The sequence below is a fragment of the Acomys russatus genome, chromosome 6 (assembly GCF_903995435.1).
Source record: "Acomys russatus chromosome 6, mAcoRus1.1, whole genome shotgun sequence".
In the NCBI taxonomy this organism is placed as follows: domain Eukaryota; kingdom Metazoa; phylum Chordata; class Mammalia; order Rodentia; family Muridae; genus Acomys; species Acomys russatus.
The window spans coordinates 20,073,712-20,086,355 of record NC_067142.1 but is presented as its reverse complement, the minus strand read 5'-3'; the positions used below and the strand labels follow the sequence as shown (position 1 = coordinate 20,086,355).

The 12,644-nt window shown below is 52.5% G+C and overlaps 1 protein-coding gene across 1 annotated transcript; it reads right to left on the bottom strand.

Moving 5' to 3' along the window:
* Window positions 1-2,426: 2,426 nt before the first annotated feature.
* Window positions 2,427-4,504, bottom strand: C1ql2 (complement C1q like 2). Its single transcript, XM_051148221.1, has 2 exons — window positions 3,436-4,504; window positions 2,427-2,922 (listed from the first exon to the last, which is right to left on the bottom strand). The coding sequence occupies exons 1-2, from the start codon at window positions 4,117-4,119 to the stop codon at window positions 2,743-2,745; spliced, it is 864 nt and encodes a 287-aa protein (XP_051004178.1). The 5' UTR covers window positions 4,120-4,504; the 3' UTR covers window positions 2,427-2,742.
* Window positions 4,505-12,644: the final 8,140 nt, after the last annotated feature.

Here is a 12,644-nt window from a genome sequence, read left to right as displayed (position 1 = left end):
ATTCGTCTAAGTATTGTGATCAGTCAGACCTGGGCAAGGCATCTCCCTGCCCTTCTGATAAAGGGGAAGGGGCAGGAGGGGGGCGTTGTTAGAAGTACAAATTGCCTCTTAATGCAGAGACTAAAGCTGGATTGTGGCACCTCCTTAGCAATTCCTCCGGGCTCGCAGGAAAGCCACCACTGCATGTCAATTTTAATTTTTGAAATTTAAACCGAGGGCTTTGTGTCTAAGCTCCATCTCATCAGAGGAAGGGGAGGAATAAGTCAAAAAGGATTAGGGGCCCGATGGGGATTGCAGATCCATAGCAATTAGACTTCATTTGGGTAGCAGACATTGAGTTTTAATCGCATTTCAGGATGATACAATCAACAAGGCATCCGAAAGCGATATCCGTCTGCCATGTAACCATAGATCGACCATCCCTGGGTGCAGGTGAGCTCAGGCAGGTTTGGGATCCACCATCAGAAGGGGCAGCACAGCAGGGGGTAGGAAATTAGGGTTCTGTTTGTGTAGGTGACTGGGGAAAATGGTAGTTTGACGGTATTTCTTTTTCTCTGGCTCTCAGTGCACTTTACTGTCGTGCTCGATGCAGGAGTAATCGTTGCTTATATCAAACGAATGACAAGAAAACATTATTCGAATAAAATGAGAGCACAGAGGGATGGTGGCAGCCACAGGACTGGGAGGGGGGTATAATTGTCTCCTAAAAAAAGGAACAGCAGCTTTCAACAACCTCCCCGCACAATACTATTTGAGGGTACACCGCAACCAAAAGCACTACATTGGCATGAATGTGTGCAACATGGATTGAGTGAGAACAATTCCAAGTATACAGTTTTACCTAAATACACACATTCCAAGGTTATCTCTGTGTAGACACACACACATTTACATACACACTTCTTTAAACATTAGGGGTGTGTGCATCATGCGTGTGTGTGTGTGTGTGTGTGTGTGTGTGTGTGTGTGTGTGTGTGTGTGTGTGAAAGCCACAGTGAAGATGTGGAGGTCAGAGGGCAACCTGTGTGTTGGTTCTCTCTGTCCACCATCTGGGTTCTGGACATTGAACTCAGGTCTTAGGACTGGTGACAAGGGCTTTAACCTGCTGAGCCATCTCATAGTCCCACAAACACGATTCCTTTCGATCAAAATGGGCTCAGTACAGCCAGGCTATCGTCCCTGTACTGAGGAAGCTGAGATAGGAGAGTGACCATTTCCAGACCAGCCTGAGCTACACAGTGAGAATCTGTTCTCCATCTTTTCCCCCCACTTAATTTAACGCTGAAAAATTAAAGAGCTCTGTAAAGTGATTATAGCAGGTCGCTACTGGATGTTTTATAGATAACTTACTATCTGATGGGACTAGGCATCCTTAAATTAAAAAATAAAATAAAACAAGCAGAAAGGTAAAAAGAAAAACAAATGTCAAGACCACATGGGATGTTTTCCTGACTTAGGTGTACAGAGTACTGAAGGGAAGAGGGATAAAGCAAGCAGGTCCCCCACTGCTCTATCACTTCTCTCAAGGAAAAAAAAGGCCCCCCAAAAGCATCTATCCTTCCTGGAGGGCTAGTGGCATCTTCCTTTCCACAATGTTCCAGATGAACTGCCTCAGTTTACCAGCTCCTTAGAGACCCAAGGACCTAGCTGGGTTGCCCTGAGTGTGTTGTTGGTCTTTTGGGGAATGGAAGTCTCTGCCCAAGGGGGAAGCGGCTTCTTATTGCCCCAAAACTCACAGGATCGCCACTGGCAGGTACAACATAATTTTCTCCTACTTCTCAGAGACTCTACCTTCTGACCTCCTTTCCCAGGTCAGGGCGGGGGGGGGGGGGGGGTAGCAAGTTGCCCAAACTGTATGCCATCGCCTCTTTCCTATCTTCTTCTAACTGCCCTCTCCTGCCTTCCATGGGTCAACTCAGGGCTGCAGTGTGAAGGAGGGTGTTGCTCAGACTCCACTCCCACCCCACCCCACCCACCCCACTCCCACCCCACCCCTACCACCACCACCACCACCCACACACCTTTGAGCCAATCCCAGGAGGCAGTGCACTGGCTGGAGCGAGGTCATTGGCCAGGTTATAAGGCCAAGGGGGATGTCTGGAGTCCAGGTAAAAAGGCTGTGTTAACAAAAAGAACAGGAGCCGGCGGTCTAAAAACATAATTTAATGCATGGCAGAGGAGAGTACGGAAATTGTGTGTGGCAAGGTGAATTTTCTCTGTTGGAATTCTGCTAGAGGTGGGTTTTTGGCTGATGGACAGGAAAAACTGCACAGGCATTTTGGGTCACAAAAAGGGAGGTCCCAGAGCGTGGCGTTCACCTAGGTCTTATCTTCCTGGTGGGGCCTGCAGTCCTTAACCTGGAGACGCTGAAAGGAAGAGGTGAGCCGGGAGACCTCAGGCATCCTAGGGCCGCCCGCCCATCCAGTCAGTCAGCTTTCTCATGTCTGGGCTGCCCAACAACTACCCGGCTAGAGCTCTCGCCTAACTCCCCACTTGAGTGTTCCCTCTCCCTCCCCAGGATGGGCAATGGGACCAGGGACACAGCCTCCCTCCAGTGTGGTGAATCAGAGACACACTGAGGCCTGAGGCAGGACAAGTAGGACAGCAGGGATATGTCTTTTCCAACGGAGATGTCAGGAAGTGTCATGAAGCCGCAGAGTGGCGTTCACTCAAAGAGCCGAGCGCGCCCCTGTAGGGATGGGGTGGTCTGAAAGCCACCGGGGTCTCGGGCCCTCTACGCCCCTAATCCGGGTACAAGAGAAAGCCCGAGAACGTGCTGTACTTGTTGTTGTTGCCCCCATGAGCCTTCCCGCCATCCAGCTTCACATAGACTTCGTCGCCCGAATCCAGGTGCAGCACCACGCTGTTGCTGGCGTAATCGTAATTCTGGTCCGCGTCCTGGGCTATGGCGCTGGCTCGCACCTGCGGAGGCGAACCAGAAGAGTGGGTGGGCCGTCGCACCTCTTCCTGAGTCCAAGCCCGGCCTCCCTTACCCCTCGACCCTACATCCCTCCCCCTTGCTAGCCCTCTGCCTGCTACTTCAATGTCACCACCCCTCCCCAGCTCCAAGCTCTCTCCAGCAGCAGAGTCAAGGAAAGGGGGTAGGGCTTCGGGGACACTGACCAAGTGTGTAAAGGAGGTACCAGGGGGCACGGCCAAGATGAAGGAAACTGGAGGGAAAGAGAACTTCGTCCAACCACGGTGATAAAGAAAACTGAGGTTTTCTGGGAGTCTAGCCACTTCAGGTCAGGACTTCAGCAATCGGGGACTGAGAACCTAGTTCAGGTGTCAGGGTCCAAATCTCAGCCTTGCGCCATTTGGGCAAGCATAACAGGGCGCTCAGGGAAGCGGGATGCTGCAGTCCAGTGCCCACCCCATCCTTGGGTTCGCTGGGCGCCGGAAGGTAGGGAGGGTGTGTGGGAGACAGTCACTGACCTGCCCGTTCTTACAGAGATCCGCCCACATGCTGGTTCCGTCGCCGCCACGCATGAGGATGTGGTAGGTGAAGAAGTAGATGCCGCGCACCTGGCAGCTGAACTTGCCCGTGCCGGGGTCGTAGTGATTGCCAAGATTGGTGACCACATCGTCGAACTTGAGCACTTCGTAGCCTTCGTGGGGGCTCTTGAGTCCCACGTAGAAGGCAATCTTGGGACCGCTGAAGGCGGCGCTCAGCGCACTGGTCACTTCTCCCTCCGTGTCGCCACCGCCCCCGGCTCCACCACCCACCACTCCAACGCCACCGGCCGCACTAGTTGTCAACTGTAGTCCGGGTAGCCCTGGCCTCCCCGAGTCTCCCTTCTCTCCCGGGGGACCCCTGGGCCCAGGCGGCCCTGGCTCTCCAGGAGGACCCCGAGGCCCCGGCTTGCCTGGTCGCCCCGGATCACCCTTTGGTCCCTGGATAAACGGAGGCGGGGGGTTGGCGCTGAGGTCCTGCATAACTTCCAGGGCAGCGGTGCTGGGTCCCGGAGGTGGAGCCTTGGCGCCTGCGGGTCCCCCTGCGGGAGCGACGCTGTACGGGTCACAGATCATGCGGCAGGTGCCCAGCATTTCATAGTGAGCCGCTCCGGGGGGCGCCGCCTGCAGCAGCAGAGGCACCGCGATCAGCAGCCCCAGTGCCATGGCCAGGAGCACGCCGACGGCCGCCAAACAGGCGCGCCGCCGCCGCTGCCACAGCCGGGAGGCGACCGCCACCAGCTCCTCCTTGCCGCCTGGGGAGGTAATGGTGGAGCGGCGCGGGTGGCCCCGCTCTACGCGCTCGGACGCCAACTCCGCAGGTCTCTGCCGCGTCCCCGACGTGGAGACCCCTTCTTGGCCACCCAACTATTTCAGCTAGAGGTATCCGGACCTGTACTCCCGAAGCCACCGAGCTGGAACTGATCTGGAGAGTCGAAGAGCCCGACGCGCATGGCGAGGGGCGCACAGGACAAACCCGGAGCCCCGGCAGGTACCCGGTGGCAGCGGCTGGGGAATAATGGGTCCGGGTGCGGCGTCCGTTTTTGCCTCAGCTGCGCTGGCTCCAGCTCTGCTGGGATTGGCGGGTCTTGGCAGGGCTCAGCTCTGCCGCACGCTCTGCTCTGCTCTCCTGCTGTTCGCTGGCTCCCGGGCGGAGGGGGGACCCAGCTACCCTGACGTAAGGAAATCAGGACTGAGCGGCGGAGGCGGCAAGGCAGCAGCGTGAGCTGCCATCACTCGGGAGACGGCGTCCTCCTGTCATCAGCTCCTATCCCGCGGCGTCCTCCGGAGATGTGCCTGCTGGCGGCGCCCAGGAGCCACAAGTGGGAGCAGCCGGCCGCAGCCCCCAGCTGGGGCTCTACAGGCACACCCACCCTTGCCCACACGCGCCTCCCACAGACCAGCACGCACTGGCACCCACGCACGCAGTAAGTGGGTGAACACAGCACCCACACATACACACACACAAGGCCACGAAGATCTTCAAAATCGTGATGCCTGCAAGATCTTGGTGAGGTCACCAACTTTATCCATCCTCTGTCTAGTTGGGCCCAGATCTCAACCCAAGTGCAGGACAGCCTCAGCTTGCAGCTCTGTGGGAAGGACCTTCTAGAAGCCTCGGGAAGTGACCAGAATTAAATCAGTCTTGCTCCTGGGCCATCTTTCATAAATCTAGTACTCCAAATTTTGTGAAATCGGCTACTGCAGCAAACCTCCATGAACTTTTGGAAGAACTCTTTAAAAACAAATTACATTATCTATTTATTGTGTGGAGGTCAGGTGATAGATAACTCGTGAGGTTAGATTCTCTAGGTCCACTAAGTGGGTTGGTCCAGGTATCAAACTCCCAGCCCTCAGGCATGGCTCCAAACACCTTTACCTGCTGAGCTATCTTGACAGTCAAGAAGGGCTGTAAGATGTGCAAAACACCCAGTGCAGAATCTGTTAGCTGTAGACATTTTCACCATGGGTCACTGGCTATTCCGTGTCTCCTGTATTTGGAAACAGAAACGCTTAGACCTGTATGTTACAGTCTTTTGTTTTTCCTCTTTCTTTCTTTCTTTCTTTTTTTAATTTGGCCATTTCATTGGGTGTGGGGGATTCACACACTCCAGAAAGTGGCCAGTTTCCAAGTAAAGGAATATGGAGACAAAGAGGCACACCTTGATTTTGTTCAGAAGGAAAGACGTGGCTGATTTGTCTTACACGTCAGGTTAGCCCTTGAAAGTAAAAGTCAAACATGTTTGGTGAGTAATGATGAATAGCTTTAAAAATTTTTAAAATGCTGGGGAAAGATGGCAAACACCTTTAATTTCAGCATTTGGGAGGCAGAGGCAGGAGGATCTCTGACTTAGAGGACAGCTTGGTCTACATAGTAAATTCCAAGACAGCCAGAGCTACACAGAGAAACCCTGTCAAAAAATAATTAATAAAGAAATTATGTGGGACTAGAGAACAAAAATCATAATTAGAGTAGGGCCTCTGAGGAGACAGGACGTCAGTAGTGATGTTAAACCCTGGTTTCTTTAAAGGCAGACTCCCCCTCTCCCCAACCCCTTCCATATTTCCCCTCCCCTCTTCCCCCTCTTTTTTCAGTTGTTACTTTTTTTTTTTCTTTAAATTTAGTTTCTTTTGTAAAATACCATACAAAGCCTTGGCTGCCATTATGGCTTTTTTTTTTCAACGTGTGTTTCAGCAGGTTCTCCCCCTTCCCTTCACCATGCTCACTGAGGACACAGAGAGCCGCACTCCAGGCAGAGGTGTGGGTTCATCTCCTGGAACACCCCAGCTCCCTCTCCCTGCATCCTAATGCATTTGGGTTCCACCTCTGAGCTTGAGTCCTTAACCAGCTGGGGTACAGATTAAAGGAGAACTGTCTCTTTCCCTCTACTATGGTAAGACAACTGAAAGGGGGAAAGGAGCCCCCCCCCCCCCCATGTGCTGGCAAGACCTCTATCTGAGGGGGGAGGAGCCTGGCTTTGGGTGTGCTGGAAGCCCTGGTCCATCCATCCCTGGCACAGATGAATGGCTCCACACTTCTGGGTTCCGGCTTTCCAAGCATCCAGAACAGACCACTTTCTGGAGCCACTGCACTATATTAAGTGATCATTTACCAGGTGCCATGCTCTCAGTTCACCATTTTGTCGCTGTGGTCACTTCTGCTCCACACCTCTGGCTGCTGCAGGTTGTTCCATCACAGCATAGGTCTCTGGAATATTCCTGCTAAGAGCTTCTGGGTTGAACCTGGACCAGCCTTACCTGGGACAGATATGCCTTAGTCATTTTGTGAGTGTTCTTCCTTTCACTCGCAGACACAGTCCTGTGCGTTCAAGCTCATTCTCCTGTAGCACAGATGGGAAAACAAAGGCTTTGAAGGCGAGAGGAGCTCATCCAGGGTCCACCCTGGCTTTCTGGACTTTCAGCTCTCTCGCCATCTCTGCCCAGGGTGACCCTAGAATGAGTAATTGTAGGAAGCCCATTATTGGGTCCAGCACTGTTCCTGCAACCCATGTGAGCTTGATCAAAGCATCTCACTTCTCTGAGCCTCTGTCTCCATGTGCACAGAGTAGGCATGGGACCAGCACCTACCTCAGAGCTCCTGGGAGGATTAAATGAGCGCACTCTTGTAAAAGCTAGTGGAAGGTCAGTTGACATCATCACCCACTGGCGTTCTCCCCTCTGCTGTTGCGGGTGTGGTACCAGGGATGATATTTGTAGGCACTAAGCAGGGTTGTGTAGATGGGCTTACGGTTAATAAAAAAAAAAAAAAAAAAAAGATTCAAACATCATATGCACACCTCCTCCAAGGCAGAGAGTGTGGCCACAGACCACACATAAAGTAACCTTTCCTGGGGTCAGCTTTGCTGGGAAACCCCTTTGGTTTGCAGGGCGTGCAGGCTTCCTCCACCGAATGTCCACTAGGTGGCGAGTTGAGCAGCAGCAGATCTAGCCAGCCGTGGGGAGAACGCCATCCCCTGCCCTCCCATTGGAGAGCTTGCCAGTGTGGGACAACAGCGTCTGGCCAGCTGCTTGTTACCGGTGATTCTGCTTCTCCAAAGGACTCTGTATCAGCCGAGTGACTGTCTTCTCATGAATATTAATTATAAGCGACATTAAAATATTTAGCCACAATTTTAAATTGCAAGACCAAGCTTGGGGTTGTAACCCAGTGGAGTCAGTAGGAAAAAAAAAAAAAAAAGCCCAGGGTCTTATCCCCAGCACCACACTAACCCAGCATGCAATTCCAGAATTTAGAGTAGAGGCAGGAGGTGAGGCAGAAACTGAGATCCACATCCTAGTGTCTTAGGGATGCAGGCGATGTTGTAAGGAGAAGGGAGGAAGGAAAGAAAGAAAAAGAGGAAGAAAGAAATAGGGAAGGGAGAGAGGAGAGGGAAGGAAAGAAAGGAAGGAGGCAGGGAGGGATAGAGGGAGGAAGAGGAGGAAGAGAGGGGAGGAGAGGGAGGGAGAGGAAGGGCAAACTAGTTCCAGCACTTGGGGACATTGCGGGGATATGGAAACTTTGAACGGTGAGGCTAGGTGAAGTTTTAGGTCGTTGAGAGTGCTCCCTTGAAGGGAATTGGAGGACCCCAAGTCTCTTTCTCATTCTCCTTTGAACTCAGCTGTAGGTGAGTAGATTGCTGCTGCTGCTACTCCAGCCTGCCTGGAGAGATCCAGAGAAATGAGAGGCTGTCTTATAAAACAAGATAATAGCTTCTGATTAATGATAACCAAGGATAGTCCCCAGCCCCACCCCACCCCCACTGCCCCACACGCATGCGCACGCGCATGTGCTCGACCGTGTTGGAAAACATTGGTTTTATCCTGAGTTCATCAATGCAGTGACAGGGGCCACCTGCATTTGTGGATAGTGGGAGGAACAAAACTAAAGAGACTATCCCCTAACCTGGTAGGAGGCAATGGGGCTGGGTGGGAGGCTGCCGAGGAGCGGCCGTGTTCAGTTGTGCTTGAACACGGAAGCCTGGGCCTTACTGATAGAATCTAGGCAAAAGCTGAGGAAGGAGTCGTGATTAACTCTTGCCTTGTCACACGAGTGGCGGGCTAAGTAAACACAGGAAGAAGAAGCAGCTTGGAGAGCTACATGCCTGGCCCAGGCTACCTGCGGGATACAGTGAGCCTCTAAAGGGAGACTTCCTGCCGTGGACCGGAGTCGGGATTCAGAGGTGATGAGGGCTCCCGAATGTACAAATCAGTGTTTTCAGAGTGCAGATGATGTTTAGCCTTGGGAGTGGAGAGGGGAGGGGAGGAGAACAGGAGAAAAGAAAGGAAGAAAGGGAGGGGAGAGAAAACCTTGCCTTGAGATGAACAACCCCTTACACCCCACACCCCACACCCCAGCTAACTAGGAGACAAGCAGAGGACGGGAGGGGAGGGGGGAGGGGAAGGGAGGATAGAGGTGGGGAGGGAAGGGGAGGGTGGGGACTGGAGGGATCTTTTGCCCACAGTTCCCATGACTCTGCCTCCCAAATGCTGGGGACCTGAATACTGGTTTTCACACTTGAGGGCAAACACCATCCACTGAGCCACCCCCCACCCCCACCCCAGTACCTCTCCCAGATTCTTCTTGCTCCCCACCTGCAGCTCATCCCTACTCCCTGAGTGAGTTGGGAGTATTTGGAGGCACCACAGAAGCAAACGTGCCCTGTGGCTCCCTCAGTCTTTTTAGCCCCTTCTCTCCCTGGGGCCACAGGGCGTACTGAGGAAGGGCAATGGTGCTATCTTCTGGGTGCAGGGCATTTACCTGGGATGCACTGGCGGCTGGGAATCATGGCCTGCACAGTTTTGTTCAGGGAGGAACTTGTGCCCCAGAGATGGGCAAGGCTCAGCCCACAGGGCCCCGAGGACCCCAGCACCCGTTTCCATCCCCAGCTCTGGAGGCCACAGTGAAGGAGGATGTGGGGGGTGCCCCAGTCTCATCCCTTGAAGATGCTCACAGCCTCACTCAGAGCCCAGTGCTGAGAGACGGCTGGCCTGGCCCATTAGCTGATCACAGTTAACACATTTGAGTCAAGAGGGTCAGCCAGCCCCAGAAAGCCCCCGCCTGGCCTCTCAGAGGCAGTGGCTACAGCCTTAATTATCTCTCCTGCTGGGGACTCATAGAGGAGAGGGCCTGCTTCTGTGCCTGCATATGCTCCCTCCTGGGGCCACGTCTCCCATAATCCTCTCACTTGCAAGGTGATTTATGCCAGGACTCTGCACTGAGCCAGCCTCATGCCTACCCATGCTGGCCAGAGAACCAATCGAGCTTCTCAGCTCGCTGCCTACTGAAGCTTTGCCCCTTCTTCTGTCTCACAGGGGGCACTGTCTCATTACTTGCCCTAGCAGCAAGTGCTGTTTTGTTCGGTGCCCACCACGTAGGAGACAGAAAGGACTCCAGGCAGAAACATCTGTACCTCTCCAGCTGAGCTGATGAGCAGGTGGCCCGCCCACCTCCTCCTCTGCCTCCCCGCTCATGGCGTCTCTTCACACACACCTTACCTCTGCCAAGCCACCTATGTCCCAGAGCTGCACGACACATGCGACCAGTGGAGGCATTTGCAGAACCCTGCCTCCTGTGAGGGAATACTTCCTCAATGATGAGATAGTCTTTAAGGAAAATCCTGTCTTTGAGTGTATTGATCCTCCACAGGGCTGGACTTGGGGACCCAGAGATAGGAGAAGAGGTGGGGGTGTTCTGTCCTGGCCAGCACAGTAAACTACCCACAGCCCCAGTGGCCTGCAGAAGGTATGGTTATTTGTTTGTTCTTGGAAGCTTCATTAATAGTGAGCTTCTGTACTGTCACCGAACACCTATGGATTGTCCAGGAGGCAGACTTTGATCAAAAGCTGATATGCGACCATATGGGTTTCCCCTAGAGGCAGTCTTGGCCCAGTGTTAATGCAGACACAGAAGTTGGCAATAGACTTGGGCTCGTTTCCTATGTTAGTTGCTTTTCTCATTGCTAAACCAAAATACCTACAAAAGCAGCCTAAGGAAGGATGGGTTTATTTTAGCTCACGTTTTGAGCATACCGTCCATCCAAGATGGCAGGAAGGCGTGGCAACCGGAGCGTGAGGCAGCTGGTCACATTGCAAGCCCAGTCAGGAAGCCGAAGAATGGAGAAGGCTGGAGCTCGGCTCACTTCCTCCTTTATAGGCAGCGCAGGACCCTGGCCCATAGGATGATGCTGCACATGTCAAGAGTGGGTCTTCCCACTTCAGTTAACCTAATCCAGAAACTCTCTCACAGACATGGTCTCCCGGGTTATTCTAGAGTCTAGACCCTGGCTAGTTGACAACTGATATTAGCAGCCCCAGCCTCTCACTGAAACAGATAAGCTGGAGGATTTACTGAATACTACACCCTGAACACACATTGTGGACAGGACAAAGAGTTCAAACAATGTGGTGCCTCAGTGGGTGCTAATGAACCTCAGCTGTGCCTGCGCTCTCCCAGAGGGCACAGATACAATATCATCCTCACGTTGTCTCCACCCACAGGGAACCACAGGTGAGTGGCAGTGAGCTCAGCCAAGCATCATCACACTATACCATGCACAAGATGCACCAGCTGTCCTGTCACTGTCCATGGTGCTAAACGCTGTGGGCACCCAGGCTTCCTTCTGCAGGGAGGAATCCAGTTTCTGAGATCCAAGAATTGTTTTATGTTGCCTGACTTGAAGGTGAGTCCATAGCTTGTGAAAATGTCAGACACTGCATGTATGACTCTCCCCTGGAACAACCCCCCCCCCCAACAGAGTAGGCTGGCTGAGGATGGAACACAGAGAACTGTCTTCCTGCACCTTGGTGCTCTGTGCTCACTAGATGGACGGTCTGACCCAAGATTGGAAGGACACCAGCAGACCCATCTGAAGTCACGCTTTCCCAATTTGCAAAGCCCTTTCAAGAAGTAAGGATCCTGGCAGATTCACTGAGAAATGGCTTGTAGCTCTGTGAGATGGTAGCTCTGTGAGATGGTCACACGGATGGCCTCATTTCAGGGTCTCTCTGGCAGCCAGAAAAGTTCTTTTGCCTCTGTTCACCAGCAAAGATCTAAGCTTCTGTGGATGGGAGGGGCTTGCCGTGCAAGGACAAGGAACTGCATTTGATCCCCCAGGATCCCCATTTAAAATGAAAGGTGGGGAGGGAAAGCCTGGGATGGCAGTGCAAGCTTGTGATTTTTAGCTAGGGAGGCAGAGGAAGTTGTCTGCCAGGGCTAGTTGGCGTCCATAACTACAGGGAGACCCTGTCTCAGAAAACAAGGTAGGGATGATGAGATGGTTCGAAGCTGGGTCTGCCTCGGTGGTGTGGAGAGGTTGGAATGTTGCAGATCCAGAGGAAAGTAACCTTGGGGTTTCTTTTCTTTTCTTTTTCTTTTTAAACAATTTATTGTTTTTATTTTATATGCATTGGTGTTTTGCCTGCCTGTATGACATTAGCCCTCTTAATTGGCTTTTATTGCCCTCTGCTATGGTGACCTGACATCTTTTGTGGCTTTGCTTTCTATTGCTGTGACAAACATCATGACTAAAAGCAACCTGGGGAAGAAAGGGTTTATTTCAGCTTAATTTAGAGCAGGAACTAGAGGTAAGAACCTGGAGGTAGGAACTGAAGGAAGCAGGGTTCATGGAGGACCATTACTTCCTGGTTTGTTCCCCCATGGCTTGCTCAGCTTGCGTTCCTATACAGTCTATAACCACCTGCCCAGGGACGGCACCCACCACAGTGAACCCTCCTACGTCAATCATTAATTAAGGAAGTGCTCCCCCGACTCCAGACTTGCCCACACATCAAACCTAGTAGAGGCATATTTTCAGTTGTGGTTTTCTCAATTTTCTCAGTCTTCCTAGATTGTCCTGGCTTGTGTCAAGTTGACAGAAAACTAACCAGCACAGACCCCTAACATCTACCAATCCAAGAACTGAGAATTCTGCCAGGGAGCACCAAAGGCCCGGAGCAGAGTTTCTCCTGCTTGGCTGTGACCCGCCTACCCAGTAGTCTCACCGTGTGGTGTTTTAGGATTTTCTTTGTTCTGTTACTTTAAAAAGTTAATGAAATTGCTACCTCATTGGAACATGGTAATTGGGAAGACCTACGTAGATGTACCTTGGGCGTGGGCACGCACAGTTGATTCCAGAATAAACTATTGTTCTCTCTCTCTCTCTCTCTCTCTCTCTCTCTCTCTCTCTCTCTCT

Excerpts from the sequence above, each read along its gene's own strand:
- C1ql2 (XM_051148221.1), bottom strand. The coding sequence starts at position 4,119 with ATGGCACTGGGGCTGCTGATCGCGGTGCCTCTGCTGCTGCAGGCGGCG. Across the intron at positions 2,923-3,435 it reads ATCTCTGTAAGAACGGGCAG|GTGCGAGCCAGCGCCATAGC; the intron begins GTCAGTGACTGT and ends TCGCCTCCGCAG.